The 22,439-nt window shown below is 39.2% G+C and overlaps 1 protein-coding gene across 1 annotated transcript; it reads left to right on the top strand.

Annotated features, from left to right (window-relative positions):
* Positions 1-86: 86 nt before the first annotated feature.
* LOC124167741 (presenilin-2) lies at positions 87-17,494 on the top strand. The gene is made up of 10 exons (XM_046545753.1): positions 87-433; positions 504-727; positions 859-1,000; positions 1,344-1,411; positions 1,567-1,787; positions 6,459-6,557; positions 8,274-8,471; positions 13,968-14,156; positions 15,759-15,871; positions 16,946-17,494. The coding sequence occupies exons 1-10, from the start codon at positions 266-268 to the stop codon at positions 17,099-17,101; spliced, it is 1,578 nt and encodes a 525-aa protein (XP_046401709.1). The 5' UTR covers positions 87-265; the 3' UTR covers positions 17,102-17,494.
* The last annotated feature ends 4,945 nt before the right edge of the window (positions 17,495-22,439 follow it).

The following is a 22,439-nucleotide window of genomic DNA, read 5'->3' as shown; positions in this document are numbered from 1 at the left end:
AAAACATAGGGGGAGAAACGCGTCTCGATTGTTTTGGACGGGGATTTGTTGTGAGAGTTGTGATCGTTGTGAGGTCGTGAGTCAAGTGAGTGAAGGAAAGTGTACGTGGGTAGGGTGAGACATGAGGAATGCTTAAAAAGTTGTTTGAAATTCTGTGATATGATTCGAGCCTTAGGGGAAGAATAAAACTTCGTAAATATCTCTTTTACTGCAAGCTGTGGATGTGCTTAGGAGTGCATGTTAGTTTGAGATAACGCTCGAGTGAATGTCAGATAGTGAGGCAAGCGAGAGTGAGCGAGCGAACGAGTACACCTGCCTGATGGATGCACATATTGGGGAAACAGTCCGAAATGAGAATTTGAGCGATAGAACCCAGCGGAAGCGTCGACCCAGAAATAATGTGAATGCTCAAGCTGCTGCTAGTGGAGATGGGGTTAGTCGGGTTAGTTTATAACGTAGCATAGGTATATTGACAGTGTTTTCAAATAAATATTTTGTTTCAGACCGCTTCTTTGCAAGAAAATGGAATGCCAGACACGGCCGCGATCGTTCCTGGGCCTGTAGACCCTGGGAACCCAGGAAATGAATGGCAGAACGACGAGGAAGAAGAACTTAAATATGGTGCAAAACATGTCATCAAGTTGTTCGTTCCAGTTTCATTGTGCATGTTGGTTGTTGTGGCTACTATAAGTTCTGTTACATTCTACACGACGAAAGATGTTTATCTGTAAGTCACGCGAATATTTTGTGTATTTGAACCGTGTGTGTGCAATTGTTGATATGAAGGTGTTTTAAGTTGGTTCCCCTTAGGACCTGTATATTTTTACTCCTAGATATTGAGCCAGTCGTCTATTTCAGGGTGTATACTCCATTTCACGAGGATAGCCCGGACACAAGTACTAAAGTGTGGAATGCTGTCGCCAATTCCATGATTCTAATGGGTGTCATCGTACTCATGACAGTTATCCTGATAGTGCTTTACAAGTATATGTGCTATAAGGTAACTAAGTTAATAATTGGCTATTCAAGTTAATGAATTATTTCAGATGTAATATAGCATTAAAGTTATAACTTAGCCAATGGGTATCCATCCAGGGGAGAGGAGGGGGGGGGGGGGGCAGCCATCCTAATCAAAATGAATAGTTGCTGGGAAGGACCCAAGGCCCCTCCTGGTAATAATCCTGACCATGCCTATGTCAAAATTGCAACTTCTTAGCTGATATAAGCTTTCAATATACTATTAAGTAATGATGATTTGCATTGTATACAATCATACTACAACATACATTAAAAATTTGCCATTTATCTACACCATTCTGGAAAAAATATTTATTCTTTTTCAGATTATTCATGGCTGGCTAATTGTGTCATCGTTAATGTTACTCTTCATATTTTCTTACCTCTACTTGGAGTAAGTGCTATACTTATTTATTTTATTGTTGCTTTGTTGTCATCAAATTTGTGTCGATAGAATAATTTTACTGTGCATAGATGTAATTGGTTATACATTGGGAAGGGAAGAAGTTCCAGGTTGGCCTAAGGTTCTACTATATTTTAACTTTACAGGGAAGTACTTAGAGCATACAACATTCCTATGGATTACATATCTTTATCCATTTTGATGTGGAATTTTGGTGTGGTTGGCATGATATGTATCCACTGGCAAGGACCCTTAAGATTGCAGCAGGGATATTTAATATTTGTTGCTGCCCTCATGGCTCTAGTTTTCATCAAATACCTTCCTGAGTGGACAACCTGGTTCGTCCTTGGTGTTATATCTGTTTGGGGTGAGTTTATGTTAATAAATTTATCTAGAGGAAAGTTGAATTTTGGTTAACCCTTTCACTGCTGTTCAATCTCCGGAAACCTTCTCCTCACATGCGGCGAAAATGTTAAAATGCGTTTCCTGGGCCCATGGAGCAGGTACTTCTAGGATGGGTGTGGTACACCCTCCGAAGGGTCGCTAATCCCCGACCCTATCCTCGACGAACTCACCCTCGCAGGAACGTCTCATCGGCCCTACCAGCGGGGTCCCTACCTCCGGAAAAGTGACCGCTCTGACTGCAATTTGAAAATCAATCCGATCATCACAATATGATTGTTTTCATCGCACTCCTGCCAATCAAGCAATCAAGTACGTCTTTGAACCGTGTCTCTGCGATAAAAAAATAACGATTTTGTTAACTTTGCAACAAAACGTGGCTGCGGACCACCGGAAAACGGCCATTATATCAAAGTTAACAAAATCATTATTTTTCATCGCAGAAACACGTTTCAAAGATGTACTTGATTGCTTGATTGGCAGGAGTGCGATGGAGACAATCATATTGTGATGATCGGATTGATTGATTGATTTTCAAATTGCAGTCAGAGCGGTCACTTTTCCGGAGGTAGGGCCCCCGCTGGTAGGGCCGATGAGACGGTCCTGCATGGGTGAGTTCGTCGAGGAAAGGGTCCTTGATTAGTGGGACCCTTGGAAGTGCTGACCGCATGGCAAGGAGGAAGAAAAAGTACGTCCACCGCAGTCTGCCGTGCGGATGTACTAGGTACGTCCACAGCAGTGAAAGGGTTAATCTATTTTGATTTGCCTTCCTGTTTAGTCTAATTAACAAATTTTTAGTTTCACAATGGTGTTGGCACTTTTTTGATGCTAGGGTTTGCTGATAAATAATTCACCGCCCAACTCTGACCCTTGCTAATATCCACTATTTTTATGTTTAAAAAATATACTCCGTGATTGTCACTCTTCCATGATCAACTAAGTATGATGAAATGGTATGAGAAGATATATTTTTTATAGTTGACATTAATTGAATGGCCTACAGAAAGCTGTAATTGCCTCCACATATGCACATATCCATTAGAGCTCTGCCTATATATGTTATGGGACCAGAGTACGTATTGAAGCAGTAGTGCAGTCCTGAAGCAACTCCAGTGGGGTGGGGAGCTTAAGCATGGCTACTGTGGGTGCTGTGGCATTTGTACCGACTGTGTAAGCTACGACAAGTAACCATGAAAGCCCATAAAATCTAGTATAAAATATAACCTCTTAACCTAAATAAGGGATTTTCTTGATTTCTTACAGCAAATTGAATCCGATCAAAATCTTGTATGTATTCAAAGTTGTGTACTATCAGTAGAATAAATGGCATTAAATGTTAGGCCATTGAGATAATTCTTAAGACTGCACAAACGCCATAAAGTTTGATATTTTTTTTGCAAAAATTGACATTTTCAGAATAAAAAAATATGTTTAATCAGGTCATGCCAAAAACATGTATATCTTAAAAGTTTCATTTTAGATCTAGTATCAATAATAAAAATAAAAATGCCTGTGGTAAAGCAATTATAGACTGCAATGGGGCTAAAAATAGTGATTTTCATTGCCAAATGTACATAGCCGCCCTAGTTTGTCGCTGGAAACGTGCGAGTCATGGGTGGCCAGAGGTATTTTGGCTCTGGCCCCAGGACAATATACTAACTCATTCGAATGGCATTGAAGACAACCCCTTCACAGAAGCCCACATGACATTGTCAGCTACCACAATGAATCCAGCACCGTTGCTGATAGGCATACTTAAAGACCTAGAAAGAGAATTTGTGAGGTTTGGTTTCATTGCCGTACGAACATATTTACGATGTTATCGTGGGAGAGGTCTGGGAGCGACTGAAGCGCTAAGCCACGCCTGCTTTCTACTTATCGGTGAAGGGAAAGTCACGTATCGAGAAACTTTCCCCCTTCTCAGCCCCTTTTGCTTTAGCCACACCAGCTCACTCACAAAGATAATACGAATCAAGTCTAATATTTATATGAAATTTATTTTATAGGTATTCATTTGATCACTTGCCTAGTGATCATTCATATGATAGAATGTGTAAAGGGATGCTCATATGCACACTCGGAATGCAGGCAAAATAATTCTGACCACCTTTCATGTTGGGGAGGGTAATTCGAGAATTCAGTGAAACGCCAACTATCCATCAAATTCGGAAATAGAGCTCCAAGGATACCAAGCAATTACCATAGGAAACCACGTTGACAAATCACTGGCATTGTTAGGTGTTTTGTGATTTCTCTTGTTATATTGTTTGTGTTCAGCTATCATAACGTGTTAAGTACAGCAGACTCACGATAATCGGCTGTGGCATATCCGTGTTGTGGATTATCCGTGACTAATCTTCACTCTTGCTCAATATTTTCCACGATCTTTATAAAAAAATAAAATTAGATGCAAAATCACCGGAATTACTGCATTAATGCAAGGATTCACCAAGCTTATTATTTCCGTTAGAATCCCCTTAGTTACACGGAAGCGATCACGTGCTAGCTGCATTCACAGGGGCACCATGTTCCTGTTTTCCTAGTCTCGGAGGGCACGACCACACACCGTGATCACGAATACACGTCCCGCAGCAGTTGCAACCCGGGCAACTTGTGTGTGACGCGAGTAGGTGGCGTGGTGCCTGACAGTGTAGTTTCCGACATTGAGCATGTTTTGTAGCGTTCGTGCTAACCGCTTTTCTGTATCCATGATCACAAAGCCACGGATGTGTGGTTTTCGAAACTAGGCCTTACACGGAGCATTAGTAATACGAGTACAACCACATTATCGCCTCTGAAAAGATTGCGAACTGGCGAAGAAAGCTCTAAATGAATCCGGAAAGCACTCTAAAATAACAGAATAACTGCATAAATAATAATATATTATTTGTTGTACGTAAATTATGAACATTATAAGACATTAGAGTGAAAGTTTGGGTTATCCGTGCTTTCTGATTATTCGTGCCGTCTCTCCCCATCATTAGCGCGGATAGGCCGGAGTATGCTGTAATATATTTTATGCATTCATATTTATGTATAATGTCTTTTAGTTGCTATTCATTACTACAATTCATCAAATAATGTAATAGTGGTTTGTAGATTTAAGGCATTTAAGGTAACCAACTTATTACCCTTTTCCTTTTCTACATGGCTGAGAATAGTGTTTTTTTATTGGAGTCACCCATTTTTGGTCATTATGAACCCCTTGAGTTATAGCTGTGAGCTGGTAGTGGATTTTTCAGCTATAACGTATCACTTCCTGAATTTTTCTATTTGTCGTTGCCCCTAGGTATTGACACACCTCCTCAAGAACAAGAAAAATCGTTCGTGACATTTCTACTTTATTTTTTGCAGTGGATCAACGTTTCATCCTACACCAATGTTATCATTGCAACACTAGCCTTGATGCATCAGCCATATTGGCCAATAATGTTAGTGTCGCCATCGATGTTTTGAGTCTTTAATATGAATGCCACATTAATGACTTGGTGCTTAATAGGGTGGTTTCCTATTATTTTTTCATTCCCTAAATCGAAAGATTATTACTCCTGGAGTACGTATTTCACGCTTTTAGATTTTTAAATGACGATATCTATTTTTCGTGATTAAATGAAAAGTGAAAATTTTCATGCACGCGAAAATGCGAGGCGTAAGTATGAATGCCGGGAAATCTCTCTGTGTGACGTATTTCTGGTTCCCGCTGCCACCCTGTGAGGTGACCTTGAGGCGAGGCTTAGCGCTGATACGACGCAGGCTGCTAGTGGGTAGCTGAGTACCCTGCTGGCTGGTAGCGCTTGGCTTAAATGAGGATTATTAATACCTTATCAAATGAAGAAAACTTTCCGACCTTAGCCAGTTTCAATAAGTGATTATTAAGACATGTTTCCCTGAGCTCTGCGCCTCATGCATGCATTGGTAACCTCAGACGATGTATAACTCCTATCTTCTCGTGTAGAAACTAGGTCCCTGTGACATCACGTGGAGTGGCATCGCATGGGCGCCAATCTGGCCCTTTTCAAATGAGGATAAAAATGGACCATTGCCTTTCTTCTAAACCGGTATTTCTAAAACGAAATAATTTGTATATTATGAATACACTAGTGGTGGGTAACGAATCGCAATCAATGCCTTTCGTTTTCTTTGATGAAGGAAACTACCCTATTGCATTGATTGCTTGATTGATTGGTTAATTGCATTGATGCAATGCTCATTTTTTTACTCTTCGATGAACGATAGATAATTTCTTTCCTGGAGCTAGTTCTTAAATTGTCACATGAGATCACTGTCCTTTTTCATCAAGTGAACTTATCAATTAAAGTCAAGTCAATTTATCAGCCTAACATTTTAGAATTACCGAAATATTGAATTAGTATATTTTCATTTATTAAAAAATGTTCAATCCAGATAGTTATACCATAGTTTTATGCCCAAACATATCTTCACCTTTGTGAAAAAATCTAGAAGCATGGACTAGAGATACTTATAAGTCTCAAGTCAAGTAAACTTCCTGAAAACAAAAGTGGTAGTAATTCCACATCCTATTCAAAATGGTGTGGCAGTAAAACAGTTCTGCTCACTAAAAAAATCAATTAAAATCAAATACATGGCTTACATATTTGATTCCATTTCTTTTCAGATCTTGTTGCTGTCCTTACTCCTAATGGACCTCTGCGAATCCTTGTAGAGACTGCTCAGGAAAGAAATGAGCAAATATTCCCTGCTCTTATTTACTCTTGTGAGTTATTTTCATCTCTGCTTATATTATTTATGTTAAAATAATATGCATTTGGGATTTTTCATGATTTCTTGCTATAGGGTCAGGGGAAATATTATGTATTTTGTGAAATTAGATAATTACAATTCTGTCTAATAATTATAATGTTGTTAATATTTTATTCAGTCCAAACCGATGCTCCTAGATAATGGTGAAAATGAATGTAATTTAAAACGAGCAATGCACATTATACCAAATTATGGAAGCATAAGATTCCACAAAATATATCAAGTCTATCTGAAACATCATTTTTGTTTGGCTCTGCAATAACTCATAGTATGCAAAATTGTTCCAATAAAAATTTTTTGCAGGCGACTGTACAAATGTAGCCAATTGCTGTTTAAATTAGGATCCTATACAGAATGGAGAAAAATTGTGTCGCAAAATTTTATTTTTGTAAAGTTGATGCCAGTATGAATCAAAATTACAAATGATGTTTAGGTCAACAATGCTGCATTTTTAAACCGCAGAAACTTTGAGGCAAGTGCTTCAATTGACTGCCAGTTTACCCTGTTGCCAAAGGCTGTGGACAACTCATGACATCAAATGCTATGCCTACTAGAGAGAGAGAAAAATATATTTTCTAATCCCAACTCACAATATTGAGCAAAATTTATCACCCATTTGGAGGCTGCTCAGCCTCATATGAGCATTCTCTAAACGTACAAGTGAATAATCAGCCATATGGTGCAATATAACCATTATTTAGTGGACCATTTTTTTAATTAACACAATCAAACTAAGAAAGGATAGTGATATGTACAAGCAAATCAATAAGACAATTTATTAACTATTACAGAAACAAAAATTTTGCAAATATATTCCATTTGTAGTGTATTAAATTACATTTATTTCATATAAATATATAAAATAACACAGTTACATAGTTTTGTGCAAATATTATGGACATAGCCTTAAATTACATTCATATGATAAGGCTAGATTAGAGCATGAACTTTTTGTGAGAAACAGGTAGTTCTTGGCCTAAATATTCGGCTACTTTTGGAACTACATAATTAACTAGATAGGCATTCCATAATTTGCTACCATTTACTATGAGAGATCATTTAGATTTGGAAAGAGATCACGATGTATCCAAGGTAGCTCGCTAGCTCAGTGATAGTGCATTCGAAGTCATGAGTTGTCCATTGTATTATCACTAAATGAGCAGTTAAACATTTTTCTGTTTTTTTTGCTTGGCTTCTCACCCACTCAATTAATAAAACCCATAAAAATTTGGACATGATAATAAATGGGGCCAGATTTATCGGAAAATTATTTATCGCCAATATTTAAAACCTAATAATATGTTCCCAATAAATTTAATTATCCGGATATTTAGCGTAGTGTCAAAAACCTTTTAATGCACATTTACGAAATACTGTCTAGTGTACCACCTAGAATTGTCATGTGAGGATTAGTAGCCTCCTACTATGTGACAAATTTTTTTTCAATATTCTGTGTTGGGATTACACAGTAAATTGATTTTTTTTCTCTCTCTCTCAATGGCTGGCAAAGCATTTGATATCATTGTTTGTCCAGAGCCTTTGGCAACAGGGTGAATTGGCGGTGAATTGGAGCACTTGCCTCAAAATTTCTGTAGTGTAGGAATGGTGTGTTGTCAGCTCTGGCTTCAAGTGTATTTTTTTTTTAATTCCCATGCGTTTCCCTTTGCAGCCACTTTCATGTACTCGTACCTGAATGTGGTGGATGGGGAGGAGGAGGAAGGGGAGAGGGGGAGGGAGCCTACTCGCCCGCCTCGTGCCGCTGCCGTCAGGGAGCGTGGCATGGACGGAGGGGATGGAGATCGACAGAGGCCACCGCAGCAGCAGCAGCAGCCCAGGTCCTCTCGAGCCTCAACTGAGAATGCCGCTGGTGAGCACCATTCAGTGTCATACCTATGTTTGTGGTTACTTTAGTTCTACTATTGGCAAAAAAAAGGTAGAACGCTGAAATTAAAGCATTTGCAAGAGTGAGTGGGAACATCATTGACAAATGAACGAATTAGAGCCATTTAGGCCTGTTTACACTTTACATTAACACATACGGGTTAGTGTCTAAATGTATGAACGTGAGAATAAACGCCAAAATGCACCGTGTAACCACCCAAATTGTGCGAATGCATGCACAGAAAATAGAACCTGTTCTAATTTGGTTCATGCATTCGTACATGCACTGTTCAGGTCCACAAAAATCATTCTTGCAAACAGACATTAACTTGTACGTGTTAATGTATTGTGTAAACAGGCCTTTCTGGGAGTGTGCATTGCCACAGGGCAATATTTGTCTTTATAGTTTATTTAAGTAAGAGGAACATTATCAAAATTTCCTGAAATGAAAAGTTTGGAAGTATTTTTTCTATATACCATACGTAACTTTTATATTCATGTCATATTCTACAACTTGGAAATTGAAATATACCTTTCGGCCATTAAAAAGAATCTAAGAATTGGTAAAATTTAATTTTAAAAAGGTATTTGTGAATGTGAAAAAAATTTGTAATCTGAAGATGTTGTTCACTCTATTAAACAATGATGAAGTGCACCAACCAAATATTTTGGTAGTGATGAGATTAGAGGAGATGACTGTTTTGCCATTCTCATAGTTTTTTGCGTGTTCTTATTCACTCTTTTGACCGTAGAAGCTAAACATTTATGTTTAAACACTGTTTAATCAATCATTGTTGTGGCAAATTAAACAATGTGTAAAACGATACATTACGCAGCCCTGTGGAGCTTCGGCAGAATTTCACACAAACGCTTAAAGTTCAGGGTTCTACCTTTTTTGCGCTGATAGTAGGTTGGAAGTTCAATGTTGTATTAGTATGATATTTAGTATTAGTAATATTTAGTGCTATTTACACCCCTTAAATTGGTGATAATGATAATTAAAGGGGTGAGAAGCCAAGTGGTACAAGCGATTTTGTTTTCTAAAAAGAGTTAAGCCTGAATCACACGATCATTTTTTTTCGTCGCGAAAGTAATCACTATCGAGATCACTTTTCCCGTCGCGAAAAGCAATCGCTCTTGTGATCATTTTTCTGAATCACACGGTCACTCCCGCCGTCGCTTTTCGCATCATTTCCAATATCACAGCTAGTTGTCATAGGACCCACATCACGAAATTATATAGCGTGTTTGTTTATTTATGCCGTTCCCACATTTGTCAAACGTTGCGCTGCAATCGCCCCATAGGGGAATGCGTTCCGATTGGCTGATATGGGGTTTTAGTGACTGTTTTAGCGACGTAAAAAGCGACCGGACGAGTGATGAAAAATAGCGATGGGAATCCACATCGCGATCGCCATCGCGAAAAACAATTGCCGCTGACGATCATTTTGCGCAGTGCTCGCGATAGTGATCACTTTCGCGACGAAAAAAAATGATCGTGTGATTCAGGCTTTAGATGCAGAAATCGGTTAAATAAAACAAACAAGATTAAATAGGTAGTTATTTAATTTTCAACTCATAGTCAGCACAGAACTGAGACTCACTTACAGTAAACTCTTGATTTTACGAAGTCAGTGGGACCGGAAAATTGGCACTTCGTAAAATCGAGTTTCGTAAATTCAAACCTTTTTCATAAGTCACGAAAAAAATGTTCGCTTTTGTTTCTTCCGCCGTTTTTTGTCGTTAGTGGTCTTATTTAAACGTTTTCGGTGGTTATTCTCGGTATAATTCATAGAAAAGGCTTTTTGCTATCGATTAATGATGTGAAAAATCGTTAAATAATTATACCACCATAAAATTCCCATTTCTTGTTCATACTTCAACATCAGCGATCGCTAAAGAAATTCCCGACCAGTTTAGAAAACGTAATCAAATAATGAATTGCAATGTTTATTATAAGTATTTACAGTAATAAACTTGTGGTTAGGAGCCAATAGCTACTATTAAGTATGCAAAAGATAGATATTTGTTTCTGACACCCACGGAATTTTAGCGGCAGCCGGCCTAACCGCCATTTATGTCGCCCTCTATCGCTCAGTGACGAGAAAAAAAGAAAAACAAGGGTCTTAGCCCGTTTCCAAAATAACCTTCGTAAGTTAATATTTCGAGTTACTTCGTATTTTCAGCAGAATGTGCTCTATTTTCACTGAGATTCAATTACGATCATAAATAACGTAGGATGTGATTATCTTCTGGCGAATATTTGAAGTAAATTCTGTTTGAGTTCTCCGTCCGACTACTGTGTTCCATCATCTTCGCAGACGTTGCCATAAAAGACTTAATTCTTCATCAGGACTGTATTCTTCATACCGGGTGTGAGGTGACCTGTTCATATAGTATGTTTCTCTCCTTTTATGCCGACAGGAGCAAGGTTCCAACCGGAAAACGACAGGAGAAACATCTTACAGTATCGGAGAAATATAGATAGAAACGTTATTATCCACATTGATTGTTTTCCTACAAGAGACGTTTTATCATTTCTCAACGTGGTTAAGTATTGGTTCACTAGCGTGAATTCCCAAAAAATGACACGCAAAAACCTGTACCGTCACCTCATTTAGTTTTCGTGTTCCTTTCTCCGCCGTATTGAAAGTAAGGCAAAGGATCATTGACATAGAGAAAAGATTTTCTTAGTTTTAGCACTAAAAAATAGTCGCGCCATAATCGTAAATAAATATAGTGTGGAAAGAGCAAAGAAATTAATTTCAATTGAAAAGTCAGCTGAGAAGAAGAGAGACAATTATAAGCGCGGCACCATTTTCCCGATAGTGGAAGATACTTCTTCCGCCTCTCTCCGGTGAATAACTTCCCCCCGTTGCAGGTAAAGATGAACCATGCCCTTCTCCTCAATCGGGGAAAGTTCCCAGTGGGTGGGGTGAATAAGAGTGGGATGGGAATTGCCTGAGGGAAGAAGTGTGGTCATCACAAGGACTGGTGAAGGGGGCAGGACAAAGAAGGGTGGGGAAATGGCCTTCAGCTCTGCCTCAGTCTACTTTTGGGGGCCGTATTTTTTTGCGACGCACACAAGCTCAGTCACCTTAGGGAGGGAGTGAATGGGAAATGCTGGGGAAGGAGGGGTTTGGGATGCGTAAGGTGGGAGTCAGCAAGATCAGCCAAAGGCAGCAGGAGGGAAGGGACAAAGGCTTTTGAAAGACAGAACCCCAGCATGGGAGAACGGGGAAGCGCGTGAGAAGAAAGTTCATGGTTAGACTTGGAAGTGCGTCTTCATTACGAGAAGCCTGAAATATAAATTGGCGGTAAATAGAGCCTAATACTTTAGATATTTAAGTTGTTCATTCACAAAGGCCAATATATACACGAAAAGATATTATGGCGCGGATTGCATGTATCAACGTCCATTTCGGGATGTTATTAATTTCTGTTCCCATTTATAAAAGTAGCAAATAGATTTGAAAGAATGATAATCATGAATAAAAATATCTAAATCGATATCCAAACGCACATGAGCAAAATAGATGAATGTATACATACCGATCCATCGCAAGTAATACCGCTCAAGCTTCTTCCGGTACAGGACTTTAAAATCTTGGATAATGCCTTGGTCCAAGGGCTGGGACTTGCTAGTCGAGTTCGGGGGTAAAAAGAGGACTCGAACAGTAGCCAATTTTAGATCTTCCACGTATTTATGAACGGTGGCATTATCCATTATTAAAACAATTTTGCTGTTCTCTCCAGCAATTTTTCTCTGTAGACGTATAACCGTTTGCTGGAAAATTTCTCGGGTCATCCAGCTGTTTTTATTTGCATGGTAAAAAACGGGGAGGGCTTCCAATTTTACATGTTTTAAGCACCGTGGCCTTTCAAATTTCCCAATGACAACGGGCTTATTTTGTCTGTGCCCGTTTGGTTGACGCACAGCCCCACAGTAACACGCACTTTACTCTTTTTCCCCCCATGGCATATTTTGCCCTTTGAAACCCAGGGTTGCGTCAGGTAATGCATTAAAAAATAGCCCAGTTTCAGGGGCCAGCGAGGGTGAGCTCGTCGAGGAAAGGGTCCCGGATTAGGGACCCTTCGAAGTGCTTCGGCGAAAAGTAGTCAAGTAGTCTTCGAAGTACGTTCACAGCAGTGCAAAGGGTTAATTAGGGGTGTACGAAATACTCCGCGCGACCTTCCTGGCATGTTAAACTACGAATTATTGTCGATGCTATGTTTACGAACAGGCACGTAAATAGGGGCATAATGTCAGCCGCGATATTTTAACTGAACTCCTACTCCCCCTAAATTCCCACAGTGAGGTTTTTGGCGACCCATTTCTCTCCAAAGTTGCATTATCATTTACGATTTCGCACTTTTGATGGACCACAGTTGGAAGCGCTGATTTTTTAGCTACTTACGCCGGCGTAACTAGTTTTGTTGACAAATTTTTCGCCGTAGTTAGTATAAACGAATGCCATTTGTTCCTAGGGACCGAGCCGAGGTTCGTAAATTCAAAAAATTTCGTATAATCGAAACTTCGTATAATCGAATAGCGCCATGTATTTAGCATAAGCTTTTCACCGGGACCGCAATATCACTTCGTATAATCGAAAACTTCGTAAAATCCTGCTTCGTAAAATCAAGAGTTTACTGTATATCCCTTGGCCACCAAATTTTTGTATATGTATTCTTTCTATCAATTTCTGTACCTGACTCTGTTTAGAAAAAAATCACTTGTACCCCTTGGCTTCTTACCCCCTCATTTAATATTATGGCCCAATAATAAATGGGACCCCATAAAAAATTGGACACGATAGTTAATGGGGCCAGATATATCGAAAAATCATGTATCGCCAATATTCAAAACATACGGTTCCCAATAGATTATCCAGATATTTAACATAGTGACAAAAAAAAGTTTTTATAATCAGCAGATTTTTTTACCAACTAAGGTTTTGACGGATTTTCAAGGTAGAACTATAAATGAGGCAAGCTAATTATGTATTATGATTTTCAGAAGTGAAGGGTAATATTTATAGAAAGTGCTTTGCCATTGATGTTAAGTCGGGGAAATTGTGTGGTAAATCGCAAATGGAAAATTGGTGTGAACCGATATTTTTCTGGGTTGCCCATTTATGGCATTAAGCAAGGATAGGAACAGGTCACTGTTAAGGTAGTGCTTAGCTAAATTTCACTGTCATGGTAGAGGTTCCTTCCTTTGATGGGGTCACTTGTAATCCCTTTTCATCCTCTGATTTTCACTCCTCATTCAAGTGTTCCCGGAATAGCATGGCCTTGTCCGAGTTAATGCTCTTTGCCAGTTATGATTCTCAATGGCTTTTTCCCTAGTTTTTTTACCTCAATTATGACTCGAAGCAATGGAAAGCTTGCCTCATTTAGTCTACAGCTGAAAGGTTTAAATTACAAATGGTTTTCAATTTGAATGCCATTAATTGATTTTATCGATGGTTACTCTGCTCAGAGGCTGATCCAGAAAGTGGTTTTTCACAAGAGTGGATGGCAACAACAGAGAATCGCTCTAGGCAGCGTCAGCGAGAGATAATTGAAGCATCTGGTGGCCATGTGGGGAACTATGGTGCCACTTCTAACCAGCCTGGGGGTGCATCTAGACCACCACCTGGTGAATACCGAGAATTGGAGGAAGAAGAACGTGAGTATAGGGCTGCCATGGATGTTCCATACTTAGTCACATTTTTATTTGAATTGCAAGGTGTTACCTGTAACTATCAGTGCATGACTAGCTCATAACTTAGGAATATTCATTGTTATGATTCCTCTGGAAGCAGAAATGAGCTTATAATTTCAAGCTTGGCCCTGAGGCTTGGATTTTAGTGGTTACAGACGTTTTGTTGTACATGCTCGGGGATTGCATGCTATGATTCAAAGCCACCTTTTAAAAGTTAAAGGGATAGCAACTCTAAGGCCTGTTTCACATGGACATGGAAGGTCTGTGCTACGCACGTGGGGTGCAGAGAGTGGTCGCTGTTGTTCCCATAAGCACAGACGAAATCCATCTGTGTCCGGCACAATGTCAGCTGTGTGTAACTTGCCAAGGTAGAAGAACGTCATACTGTCAAGTGCAATTCAAGCAATTGCTGTATATGAGGTTAGAAAAAATGGAGGAAAACTGCCCGTCAAAGGAGGTTTTGGGTGCACCCTATTTTGGCACGAAGAACAATAAAAGCAGCTTTAGTGACCATATATATTCTGAACTACGTGCTGATAAATATTACTTTTTCAATTATTTTCTCAGTATCAATTTCACTATCCATGGCAAAAAGATGCACTCGCACTGTTATCTCCAAGCTTGCTCTAATTCTACAGACAAATCTGCTTGGTCCGCATCTGCCGTCTGGGTTCGTGTGTAAGCACAAACCTGTCTCTGTGGCCCATGCACATGCGCATGAGCTGCGGGGCTTAGGGGCCACGTGTGGATGGCTCCTCTGCGTGTGGATGGTCCGCACTCATGTGACAAGCTTCCATTAACGTTAGTGGAACCTTTTCCGCACTCGGACATCCACGTCCATGTGAAATGGGTCTAATTAACCAAGGTATTTATTGCTTCTGCAATGGAATTGCTCCGTCCCTGTCCATTCTGTATGCCCTCTTCCCCCAGACTGCTTTGTTGGCTTCCTTGTGTTTGCCTTGTCAATCATATAACATACAAGGCCCTAACTAAGGTTGAGGTGCCCAGTCTGTAGCTCTGTAGACAGGTTTGTCACCTTTGGGATATGAGAATGGAACATGTAGTTTTGAACTGGAACGGGTCAACCCAGGGCTGGATCAGAGGCTACCCCAGGGGCCCGGGCCCTCGGCCACCCACCAACCCAGGGCCACCCTCCAAGCATGAGCCATCCCCCAATATAGCTGAGGTTAATCTAAAAAAATCTGAAAAACAGAAGAAAACCATCGTGTATGAGGGGATTTGAAGTGAAGCTGGGTTGATTTTTGGTTAGCGTCATTAGTCCTCGACATGGATTTTAATAAATGATGCTGCTGATATAAAACACTTTATCCATTGGAATTGTTAATGTAGCTCAGAACGCAACCAGTGGCACCTCCCGGCCTCTCACCAAGATGGGCCCTAGACCACCCACATCCTAAATCCGGCTCTGGGTAACCCTGAAGGTTGTTATCATTCCTGAGGTTGAATGGAGGGCAAGCTGAGAGATATATGGAATACAAAGAGGAATTCAAAGAGTTTCTGGCTTGTTTCTCTTGCAGTAGTTTATTTTTATCTCTTATATTTCAGGTGGTGTTAAGCTTGGACTAGGAGATTTCATATTTTACAGCGTTTTAGTAGGGAAGGCATCTTCATACGGAGACTGGAATACAACCCTTGCTTGTTTTGTGGCTATTCTTATTGTAAGTACTTTCTTAGACCTATGAATTGTTCTCTGTTAGTGTGTATTAGTTTTATGGATCCATCATTTTTTTATTCATTTCCTTTACATATGCATGTAGAAAGTATGTATTTCTCCCAGTTTTTGTTGGAGGTTCTTGCAGTTTTTGGTCATCCTTGGAAGAGAAGTTATGTATGTATTTTGGGAAATTGTGCAGAATCTGTTATGTTAATAATAATGAGATTTATTTTTCTTGTACTTTGTCCATTTACAATATATTGGGGTTATATCATGCAATAGAGCTCTTAAAACACAAATTAAAGAATTTATAATGGGAAAATATAGGTATGGGTGGATGCGTTGCAATGAAAGTACATAATATGAAAGTATAAAATAGAAGAAGTAACAAAAGAGTTAATACAGTTTCAAGGGTTTGTAGATATTGAAAATATCTTTACTTGAAAACCAATAAAGAGGCAGAATCTTTTACATCCTTTACGACACTGTTCCATAATCGTGCTCCGACAACAGAGAAAGATTTTTGATAAGTGGTGGTTCTATGTTGGGGGTTGATGAGAAATGTTGATAAAGTTGGCATTCTGAGTCGGTTTTTATGAGCATTCAGGTCGATCTGATCTCAGCTTGATGTTTTGGTTGAATATGTAGAGGGTCCAAGCTGCAAAGTGGACGTTTTGTTGCCCGCCTGGCAAAGAAAGGCCACTTTGCCAATTTGGGCAAAGCCAAGGCAGCATGGGGTAGTACTGACTAGGCACTGCTTGGCTTAAATAGTTTTGACTTCAGTTTTTGTTGTCTGTTTTATGTCTTGAGCAAAATTTTCATGACTGAGTGCAATGTATAATTATACATTCCATTTCTATTCTTTTTAGTTTATTCGTAGTTCTCGCATAATCTTGTTTTTTTTCTGTATTTGAAAATAAAGGACTGCTGTCCATAAATATAGTTTCATGGCTGTTTTTATTTTTATTGTGTCTTTAATGTGTGCCCAACCTAGGATATTTTTTGTACTATTCACTTCGTTGAGGAAAATTTTGAAGGAAATATTATTTATAATATATATGATGGGGTCTCTTTTCAGGGTTTGTGTCTGACGCTGTTGCTTTTGGCGATATTCAAGAAAGCCTTGCCTGCCCTTCCCATTTCAATTACATTTGGTCTCATCTTCTACTTTTCAACCAGGGAGTTTGTCAAGCCATTCACTGATAGCCTGGCTAGTGAGCAAGTTTTTATATGAAAACAAATGTATGTGCTGAATAAATTCAGTATCTTTTTACACCCCTATCACTTAATCATAGGACATTTTGTGAGCTGAATTAAAGCATACATTTTTATGTGATGTAGCTATTCATTTTTTAAAAATTGTGTCACTAACTTTAATACATGTTTAATGATGAACTTGGACCTATCAAATGAAGGTGGCTATTTTCATCGATCGCTTCTCAGTAATATGCCCAAATTTTACCCTTTCTTATATTTTGCTGCCTAATTAGATGTATGATTAATTTATGATTGTATTTTTTTGGCCAGCAGTGTGGCTATTTTTATATGCATTCAATTGTTGTAATTTATTTGTTTCACTTTCTGTGGTAGCATTTTTGATAACCAATAAAACTATTTCTTTATCAGAGGTTTAGCTTTATGCTCTTTTCTATTTTTGTAGAGTCTATTGTTCCAAAATGTATGCCCTATTGTAATTTATTGGAGAGGAAAGTAAGCATTAATGTGCATAGACATTTGATGTAGGCCGTCAAAGTGCACAAACTTCATGGCATTTTCATATGCTAAACATGTTAAAAGAAATTACTTTGTCTTCCCACTCTATGAGACAGCAACATGGGGTTGACATAGTGGTTAGTTCATTGAATTCCCACGAGGCAGTCCAAGGTTCGATTCTCGGCTGAGGAGGGCTTAGGAAAAAAAAGTGGAATAAGCTCTTATAAAAAATTTTTTTTTAAAAACCAGCCTTTATATTTAGATTACAGGGGATGAGCAACGTTTATATATGACACAAAGCAAAAAAACTCAGTGACCCCGAAAAACCAAAAGTGACGTATTAAAAAAGTCACTATATTTATTACTACGAATCTGCAGGCGCTCGAAGGGAAGAAATATTTTTTGACGATTTTCGAAAAAAATCTAAGTGCCGAAAAATTTCAGTCCAGAGTCCGGACCTGGGACGACGGAATTCGGACGAAATTTTTCAAAGTCCGAAGCCGGACCCGAGACGACGGAGGGACTTTGAAAAATTTTCGAAAGCGGGGGTCTCGCCGAGTAAAGCAAGACGAATCCCCCAAGCTAGGGCTGAGTCGATGGGAAATTTTATGGTGGATAACTTGTACTGTGGTCGCAAAACACGAAAATCGACCATTTGGAACTTCTTTGATCAAAAACATGTTTTGGGGGGCTATAGGTTGACTGGGGGGTGGTTAAAGGGGGGTTGGAGAGAAAAAGTTATATTTTCATGTATTGTCATCGGAAAAGAAGAAGTGTGCAAAATTTCAGCGTTTTTGCTTCACAGGAAGTGAGTCAAATTTCAGTTACAAGATTTGTACCAGACAAACAGACAGTTTGGTGAGTTGATATAAAGACTGTAAAAATGAGAGGGAAGTGTACATAACAAAGTGAACAAAGGGTGTTTGGGTCATGGGGTGGGCATTGATAGTTCGGAGACAGGTAGATTGAGGACCAAGTTGGCTCTACTCCTTGAAAATGACTCATTGTACAAATTGATAGGAGTGCATAATTAAAAAGCTGTGTGGAAGTACTAAGTAATTTCTATTAACATGTTTGTGTAGGTTCTATCGTTTCCTATCATGTTTGACAAAGAACCAAACTGGAAAAAAAACTTCGAGGAGAAATAGAGTGGTATCCTATTATTTTTTTATTGCCTAAATCGATAGATTATTACTCCTGGAGCACGTATTTCACGCTTTTAGATTTTTAAATGACAATATCTATTTTTTGCGATTAAACGAAAAGTGAAAATTTTCAAGCGCGCGAAAATGCGACGGCTAAGTAGGAATGATGGGAAATCTCTCTCCGTGTGGCGTATTTCTGGTTCCCGCTGCCGCCCTGTGAGGTGACCTTGAGGCGAGTTGAGCGCTGATACGACGCAGGCTGCTAGCGGGTAGCTGAGTACCCTGCTGGCTGGTAGCGCTTGGCTTAAATAAGGATTATTAATACCTTATCAAATGAAGGAAACTTTCCGACCTTAGCCAGTTTTAATAAGTGATTATTAAGACATGTTTCCCTGAGCTCTGCGCCTCATGCATGCATTGGTAACCTCAGACGATGTATAACTCCTATCTTCTCGTATAGAAACTAGGTCCCTGTGACGTCACGTGGAGTGGCATCGCATGGGCGCCAATCTGGCCCTTTTCAAATGAGGATAAAAATGGACCATTGCCATTCGTCTAAACCGGTATTTCTAAAACGAAATAATTTGTATATTATGAATACAGTAATGGTGGGTAACGAATCGCAATCAATGCCTTTCGTTTTATTTGATGAAGGAAACTACCCTATTGGCACAGGTTACCTGAGAAACTTGTAAGGAATACGTTTAAGGGGATAGGAAATGTGTGGCAGTGGAAAGTAATGTAGAGCTGGAGAGAGAGAAGAGAGATGGTTAAAAGGTGTGGTAGGGAGCTGATGGGGAATGCTTAGTGCTATTTCAAAACATGACCTCCAACAGGCAATGTATTTGGGGCAAGTACTTATGCTTTCCAGAAATATACTTTGGTGGTGCTAGGGTGGTATGCAGGTTGTCTATATTGAATTTTGTCCCAATTTGCTTTGCAACAGAAGACCATACATTTTGTGGTGCATGGTGCTCTCTGTCAACTATGCAAATGATCTCAATATGGTACGTATCAGGTAATGATAAAAATTGAGTTCCAAGTATTGACAAGTGCAAAATTAATATTTATTATCGAGTATCTATTTTTGTGCTGTAGTATGTACAGTGAAATTCACGATCTTGTTTTCAGCAGAAAAGGGTAGTTTCCTTCATCAAGGAAAACGAAAGGCATTGATTGCGATTCGTTACCCACCATTAGTGTATTCATAATATGCAAATTATTTGGTTTTAGATATCCCAGTTTAGACGAATGTTAATGGTCAATTTTAACCTCATTTTAAAAAGGCCAGATTGGTACCCATATGATGCCACTCTAGGTGACGTAACAGGGACCTAGATTCTATATGAGTAGTCAGGAGTTTTAAATCGTCTGAAGGCTGTTTTACACGGTACACGGAATTGTGTAATCTGATGTACGTGCAAAGGCACAATCAAAATTGTGTCGTGTAAAGCGGTGAATTGCTAGAACACATGCGAGAATGCGTGGATGCGAGACGGCAAAATAGCCCTGGTTCTAATTTCGTTCATGCATTCGCGAAATTCCACGCCATTTTAGAAATTAATTCAGCTCTAACCTGCGCAATTCCATTCCCTGTGTTAAACGGCCTTGAGATTACCAAGGCATGCATGAGGCACAGAGAACAGGGAAACATCTCTTAATAATCACCTATTAAAATTGCCTAAGGTCGGAAAGTTTCCTTTGTTTGATAGGGTGTTAATAATCCGTATTTAAGCCAAGCACTACCTGCTAGCAGCCTGCATCGTATCGGCACTCATAGCCTCGCACCAAGGTGGCCTCACACGGCGGCAGTAGGAACCAGAATGACATCACATAGGCTTTTCCCAGCATTCATACTTAGCCGTCGCATTTTCGCACGCTTGAAAATTTTCACTTTTCCTTTAATCACGATAAATTGATATCGTCATTTAAAAACATAAAAGCATGAAATACGCATTCCAGGAGTAATAATCTTTCGATTTAGGCAATAAAAAATAATAGGAAACCACCCTATTGTGTCAACACTTTCATCAATATAGTATCATAAACACACCTTGTGAGAGGCAGTGGCAAATATAGAAAAAACTTAAGTGTGGGGCACCTAAGATAACTTGAACTACATTTACTTTTATCCTTATAAAAAATGAATTAAGCCATGTGCAAAGTTTAAGAAAGTTTTATTTACACTGATTAAACACACAAACAAGACAATGTTATCTAATGATATAAAAAAGTTACAATTGTGGTCCTGTAACATTAGGCAATATGGGCAGCCCCGCAAGGGGGGTGCACGCCCCCGCCACCCTCTTATGTTTCCGCCACTGGTGAGAGGTGAGGTCACTGCACTGGAATGCAGCACGAAGCTACATAAACATTCTATGTACTCCGCAAGCTACCTCAATAGGGTTGTGGCAGTGGGGGTGTCAGGACACCAGCAGTTGTAATTAAAGGTAATGTACATGCAAAGTTCTGCTTGCATTTATTATTCGGGAAAAAACAAATTCTCATACCAATAGGCTTGGCAAAATACCTCTTTTAATTTATCATTTCTATAAGGTCTGGAAATACAGTGGGTTTCTGATATATGATGTTCTCCATGTCGCTCTGAAACCTTATGCTTGCCTTCTTCGGATTTATGTTATCAAAGATGAGCACCCTTCCAAGAACACATGAAGAATGAATTTTGGGGCGTGGGAGGGGGAGAGGCTAGTGGAAAGGGTTCGCGAGCGGCCTGCTGCTCCTTACCCGCCACGCTTCGTGGGCATTGGAATATCTTCTTCACGGACACTCACTCAAAATTAGCATTTTATTGTGACTTAATGGTGAAAAATATGTTAAAATGCCTGAATTTTCAGCCGAGGGACAGCTCGTCAGTCTCTATATAGAGAATGACCATGAAATATTAACCCTCCATCCCTCCTCCATAAACAGCCTAAAAGTGGGGTTGGGGTTTCACCTAGTGATATCAATTTTTTTTACCTTATATTTTAATTAAATTATTAAAATTAAAAATTATTTGAATTATTGAAAAATTATTTTTCCAGTCTGGCCAAATGTACACCTGGGCATTTGCTTTAATTAAGTTGGAGTCCCAATTCTTAGCTCCACGTATGAACGATGTTTTAATCCCAAGATAGAAATGGTATTTTTCGCATTTTTCTAAACTTGTTCGTTAGGCTACTTGCAAGTAGTGGTAATAATATCAAGACCCAGCTGTGAGTAAGCCAGGAGTGGAAAGCCATGCTTTTCAACGTTTATCTATAAAGCCATTTATGAAATCAAAGAAAAGGCATTGGAAGTGACGAATATCCATGGAGAAAAAAAATAGCATACTACAATTTTCCGATGATATAGCTGTCATAGCAGTCAGAAAAGGATTAGTAGATGAATCTGGTGAATATATAAGTATGATATTTGGTGTATATACGTATCAGCTGAAAATTATTACTAAGAAAACTTAGATATATAGTAGGTAACCTATAAGCATTCTCCGACCCCTGAGCAATAGAATAGAATACAAAAGGGAAGGGAGACGGTTCTCCCTTCGCGATTGGGTATGACAGAAATTTTCTCCTGCCCTCCCCTGCAACTTCTGTGATAACGATTAGTTCAAACAGAGGTTATCTCACTTATGCATGTCAATTGCAACAAGAAGGTCAAAGTTGTCCGGCAACGGATTGATTAGGATGTTGGGAGCTGAGTCGTGACGCGTTT

The sequence above is a fragment of the Ischnura elegans genome, chromosome 11, assembly GCF_921293095.1.
Source record: "Ischnura elegans chromosome 11, ioIscEleg1.1, whole genome shotgun sequence".
NCBI classification, from domain to species: domain Eukaryota; kingdom Metazoa; phylum Arthropoda; class Insecta; order Odonata; family Coenagrionidae; genus Ischnura; species Ischnura elegans.
Note: the sequence above shows the minus strand (reverse complement) of the source record. Positions and strands in the feature narration are given on the sequence as shown.